The sequence below is a fragment of the Medicago sativa genome, chromosome 2 (assembly GCF_051527215.1).
Source record: "Medicago sativa cultivar Bolivia chromosome 2, Bolivia_mono, whole genome shotgun sequence".
NCBI classification, from domain to species: Eukaryota; Viridiplantae; Streptophyta; class Magnoliopsida; order Fabales; family Fabaceae; genus Medicago; species Medicago sativa.
Window position 1 is genome coordinate 9346397 of NC_140750.1, and position 6108 is coordinate 9352504.

A 6108-nucleotide genomic window follows, 5' to 3' on the forward strand; every position below is an offset into this window, starting at 1 on the left:
AAATGTGTTTAACAATAAACCTTAAAGAGTTTTGATGATAACAAGGTATTAAAAATTGTAAATTGGATTAGCTAATATTTGTTCAAGTGTACAGGACCATAATTATAAAGTTACATCATCATTGGTTCTGAATGAGCAAATAAAGAGCTATGGAAACAACAAAAATTCGAAGCTTGGACGCTCCTGAAGGCAACTTGCTCCTGAAGAAAAAGCGCTCCTGAAGTCAAGCTGCTCCTGAAGAAATAGCGCTCCTGAAGAATAGTGCTCCTGAAGACAAGAGGTCCAAAAGTCACATCATCAGAAGCTGCATCATCAGAAGCTGCATCATCAGAAGCTGCCTCATCAGAAGCCATTTCACCAGAAGCTGAATATCAACTGGATTTGCAAAGAATCAAGAATTGAAGAATCATCAATGCAAAAGCTGTCTATTGGATTCGAAAACACAAACAAAGGATTAGTGGAGCTTGCAACGGTCATTTCAAAGGTGTTTGAAGGTGCGTGTTTGCAATTTGGACGAAAGCGTTGACATTGTACTTTGTACGAATTGTACAACCACGTTCTCCACTACTCTGTTTTGTGTCTGCACTTCAAGACAAGAAAACAGCTCCAGAATACGGTCTCGCCTGCATAGATGTTCCTTTGGATAAGGAATGGATTTCAAATTTGTTCTTCATAGGACAACAACCAAATCAGGCAAAAGATCATTGGTGAAAGATCAAGCTTCAACAACGACTCTTTGGTGTGCTGGCAATTTCACAACGTCTCTTTCACACCTCTATATAAAGGAGTGAAGACCTAGAGAATTGGTAATGCAAGAACGCTGAACGAAAGACTCACAAGATTTTCACAAGTACCAAACCTCTGCTGAAATTGTTCTGCATTCACTTAGAATTTCTGTGTCTCAAAGTCATATCTTAGAAATTCTTAAGTCCATTGAGTCTGTATCTGATTTGTATTGTGAGCACCTCTGATTGTATATCAAGTGTTCAACCTTAAACAATTTTCTGTGTAATTTTGTTTAGTTAGGAAGTCTCTTGCAGTTGTGCTTGAGCAGGAAGTCTCTTGATTGTGTTCTTGAGCAAAGGAAGTCTCTTGCTTGTGTGCTTGAGCATTGGAAGTCTCTTGCTTGTGTGCTTGAGCATTGGAAGTCTCTTGCTTGTGTGCTTGAGCATTTGTAATCAGATATTACTCATAGTGAAATCTCCTTGGAAGTGCAAGGGGGACTGGACTACTTCCGGATTGTGGAAGGAACCAGTATAATTGCTTTGTGTCGTTCTTCTTCTCTCTCTCTGTTTTATTCCGCTGCATTTAGATTCTGATCATCACTTCAGAAGCTGTCTCACTTAGCTTCTGATCAGTGTATTCAGTTATTTAGAGAAACGAAGAATTTTTCAAAACACAATTCAACCCCCCTTCTTGTGTTTTTCTCACCTTCAAAATAACCAACAAAATAAACACTTGATGGTATGTTTACAACTTTATTCATTTAAAAAGTATAATGACAACGCATCACACGTTCAGAGATCGAAATAACAAACCATCTATTTTTATTTTATTACATTCTTAAGAGGTTACTAGAGATCTCAGAAATATTGTCAGCTAAGAATCTTCATCCAAGATCTGAATGAGATGTTAAGAGATATCTTTTAGCTTAACCAGAGGTCTTGAGTTCGAATCCAGCTCTAAGAATGCAACATTGTTAAATTTCTTGAGAGAAAATTTTGTAGCACATTTCGGTCCTACATGACTGAAGGGACCAGTCTTTGCATTTGCATGCAGAAGATACCCGATGCACACAAAAAATACTAATAGAATCTTCAACTCATGCAGATGGAAGTTTTGAAGGATGACTAAATTTGTACTCTTCAAGCCAATATGCACAACGATTTCTCTCGCGTCAAATGTGGTTGAATTTGACATGCTAATCCGTTTTCACCAATTCGTAAATTCTTCAGGTCAGAGTTTGTAAAATGTGATCGTCCATTGACTTAGTAATCATGTCAATTGAGGCTTTATAGTCACTCTCCACCACAAGTTATAACTCAATCGGAAAAAATGTTAAAATTGTGGAGTTTGATGTCATGATCGTGATTCAAACATCGGCTTTTCCACTTATATGTGTAAATTTACGATGACCGTTGTCATTTTGTTTATCGAAAAAAACATAAATTCTCCATATTACTTGCTAATACACCACTTAATTAGCGATTGTGGTAATGTTTATGTTTTTTTTTTCCTTCAAAATTTTAGAGAAGTTTTGTTAGGAGATAATCTAAGTTGTCACTTGGTAGTGAAGAACTTTGTCATAGCTAATCACCTATCATACTCACATGATGTTGTTATCCTCTCTCTTCCTTACTGAGTTTGAGAAATGATATTTTGACATAGCTAATCATTACTCAGTTTGAGAAATGATATTTTGACAATCACTTTTTGACAACTTTTGGACAACTTTCTCTCTCATACTCACATGATGTTGTTATCCTTTCTCTTCCTTTTTCTCTCTCCATTGTTTTTGACCAATAAGGAGTGAGAAAAACAAGGTTGTCAACAAAGTTGTCATCAAATGGATGTCAAAATATCATTACTCATCAAGTTTAAGTGTCTTCTCTTTATTTTGCTGATGAGAAATGATATTTGTACATCTATTTTTTGACAACTATGAAACAACTCTCTCTCTCATACTCACATGTGTTTTTATTCTCTCTTTTTTTCTTTCTCTCTCCATTGTTTTTGTCCAATAAAAAGAGGAGAAAAGTAGTTGTCACAAGAGTTGTACAAAATTGGTTGTGCAAATATCACTCATCTTTGCTGATTAGATTACGAATGAAATGTTCACTAAAAAAAACTACGACTAAATTGCATTTTTGGTCCCTTAACTATTTAGGTAGTATCGCTTTGGTCCCTTAATTAAAATTTGATTTATTTTGGTCCCTTAACTTCTCTTCGTTACACATTTTGGTCATTTCCGTTAGTTTTAATTCAAAAACGTTAGGTTTTCTTCATCTTCTTCTCCTCTTTTTCATCTTCATATCATCTCCATCAACCTTCAACAACAGGTATCCCAGAATATTTTTAGAAGAAAATGAAGAAAACCTAACATTTTTGAATTAAAACTAACGGAAAGGACCAAAATGTGTAACGGGGAGAAGTTAAGGGACCAAAATAAATCGAATTTTAATTAAGGGACCAAAGCGATACTATCTAAATAGTTAAGGGACCAAAAATGCAATTTAGCCAAAAACTACACAGTACACTTCAACTAAATTCAAGCACTCAACTAACTTCCAACTATAATTCCTCAACAAGAAAAAAAAAAAAAAAACAATTCCAACTATAATTAATTGTTTGTCAAAAATTATATATGATTAATCCACATTAATATTCTTTTTGGTCATCCCTAACTCGAATTATGGCTAATACACAGTTTCAAGCTTTATCATACGCATTTCAAAAACTAACAATTGCATTAAAATCATGCAAAACCATCACCGAAATTCATCAACTTCATTGCTACATGATCAAAACCTCACTCACCAACGTTCCTTTCACTCTAAGCAAGCTTCTCGCTGCTTCAATTTTCGACATGAATTATGCTTCCACCATTTTCACTTCCATTCAAAACCCTAATCTTTTCATGTATAATACAATGCTTAGAGGCTATTCCGTTAGTAATTCTTCAAATAAAGCTTTACCCATTTTTAATCAGCTTAGGAATAGTGGAAATGAGCTTGACCTGTTTTCGTTCATTGCGGTGATGAAAGCTTGTGGAAGAAGTTTTGAGGTTGGGTTTGGTAGAGGGGTTCATGGGATTGTTGTGAAGTCTGGGAATAGGTTTTTTGTTGATTTGAATAATACAATTTTGCAATTTTATTGTGTTTGTGAAAGAATTGATGATGCACGTAAGGTGTTTGATGAATGTCCTGAGAGAAATGATTTGGTGTCTTGGAATATTTTGATGAGTGGGTGTGTTCTTGTTTCAGATTATAGTTTGGTTTTTGAGTTGTTTTTGAAGATGGGTTGTAGTGGGATTAGAGCTAGTGTTGCGACGGTTTTGAGTCTTTTGTCTGCGGCTGGTGATATAGGGAGTTTTGTTTTGGCGAAATCTTTTCATGGTTACTGTATTAAAATTGGATTTTGTTGTAATTTAAATGTTGTTACTGCATTGATCGATATGTATGCGAAAACGGATTGTATCTATTTGGCACGGAAAGTTTTTGATGGTGTTGTTGAAAAGGATGTTGTGTTATGGAATTGTTTAATAAAAAATTATGCAAGGAGTTGCCTGGTTGAAGAAGCAGTGGCATTACTACAGAGAATGAGACAGGAAGGAGTGAAACCTAACTCTTCTACTTTGGTCGGGCTGCTTTCGGCGTACTCTGCATCTGGATCTATGCAGGGAGTTCGATATGTTACTAGTTTGATTGAAGAGGAGAAACTAGAACTTGATGTGGTTCTTGGAACAGCTCTTGTTGATGTGTATGCTAAATGTGGCTTTCTAGACGAGGCTATGGAGTTATTTGAGAGGATGGAAAATAAAGATGTGAAATCTTGGACGGCCGTGATTTCAGGTCATGGAATTCATGGGCAGCCGATTAATGCCATAAAGCTTTTCAATAGGATGAAGAATGAAGGATTTAGACCAAATGAAGTCACCTTTTTGGCAATTCTGACTGCTTGTAGTCATGGAGGACTTGTTACTGAGGGGGTTGAATTTTTCAAGATCATGGTTCAGGAACACGGCTTTTCACCATGGGTTGAGCATTATGGATGTCTTATTGATCTCTTGGGTCGAGCTGGAATGCTACATGAAGCATTTGAGCTAATCAAGAGCTTGCCAATTAAAAGTGATGCTACTTCGTGGCGCACGCTGCTTTCTGCTTGCCGAGTCCATGGAGATGTTAAATTGGGGGAGTGTGTGAAAGATGTGCTAAGCAACTTTTATACACCGCATCCTACGGATTCCCTCCTCATTTCTGGCACTTATGCAGTTGCTGGAAGAATCTCAGATCTTACAAGAATGCAAGAAATGAAGCAAACAAATGTTACTTTAGACAATTATAGGGTGACGGAAACAGAGGGAGAAAGTATGGTAAAGGAGGCTGGATTCAGCAGAGTTGAAATTGATAACTAGGGATGAGAACACTAAAGGTTCATGAAGAAGTGTTGTCTCTGTTGCTCAAAGTGGCGAACTCTGCTGTGCTCCAAAATTCCAAAACTTGGCACATGCAATTTTGGTGTTTATTGCCAAATTGGTTTCATCTTTGCTTCTGGGGAATGGTTTGTGCCTTCCAAATTTTGATTAAATTAATATACCGCGGTGCAACAATGCTAATTGAAGCTTTCAATGAAACCTAGTAAGGGTAAAATTGAGCCATCAAAACTAAAGCAAGCAGAGGCTGTTGCAGCTGGTGAAAGGAGATATTCCTTCCTATACTATTTACAAGATGGTGCTTTAGCTAGTTTGAACTGAGATTGCATCCTTAGTTCAGCCAGGGAAGTTCATTGTTTTCAAGGCAATCAATGACGCTGAGGAAAGAAATATTCCCTTTATTAGTCTGAGAGGCTTGATTTTTTTTTTTTAGCAATCAAGTCTTGATGTCGTAATGGGCATGGAACAAGACCGAAGCCCCTCTTCAGCACAGTTGTAGACAATCTTACAGCTGATAAGACTTTTTAGAAGCTTACATTTTGAGCTAGCTCTTGGCAATGAGTAAGAAATATTGCCTTTGTTAGTCTGAGTGGCTTGAGTTTTTTATTTGGCAATCAAGTCTTAGTATGTCTTTGATCTTGATAATTTATACCTCTTTATTAGGCACACTGAACTTTCAATTGAGTTAAGATTAATGCTTAATTTTAGCCAACTTAAGTTTCAGATGAGTTGGCTGATCACATGTAGTATGCCAGTAATTACTAAATATAGTTGATAAGCTTTGCTGCTTATTGTTTTTTGGGAGCATTGCCTTAGAAATTACCATGAGAAGGCACATAGATTGAGTTTTAAAGTGTTACAATCAAGATGCACACTTCAAATTGTGGAGATTGCATTGATATATGTTGTATATCCTGTTAAATATGTTAGCTAGTTAGTAGGGGGTTGAAATAGTT

The 6108-nt window shown here is 36.3% G+C and overlaps 1 protein-coding gene across 1 annotated transcript; it reads left to right on the top strand.

Moving 5' to 3' along the window:
- The first annotated feature begins 3365 nt into the window (after positions 1 to 3365).
- Positions 3366 to 5892, top strand: LOC146944310 (Pentatricopeptide repeat (PPR) superfamily protein). Its single transcript, XM_085742705.1, has one exon. The coding sequence runs from the start codon at positions 3413 to 3415 to the stop codon at positions 5132 to 5134; it is 1722 nt and encodes a 573-aa protein (XP_085598831.1). The 5' UTR covers positions 3366 to 3412; the 3' UTR covers positions 5135 to 5892.
- Positions 5893 to 6108: the final 216 nt, after the last annotated feature.

What these genes read in the sequence shown, in the direction of transcription:
- LOC146944310 (XM_085742705.1), top strand. Translation starts at nt 3,413, where the DNA reads ATGGCTAATACACAGTTTCAAGCTTTATCATACGCATTTCAAAAACTA.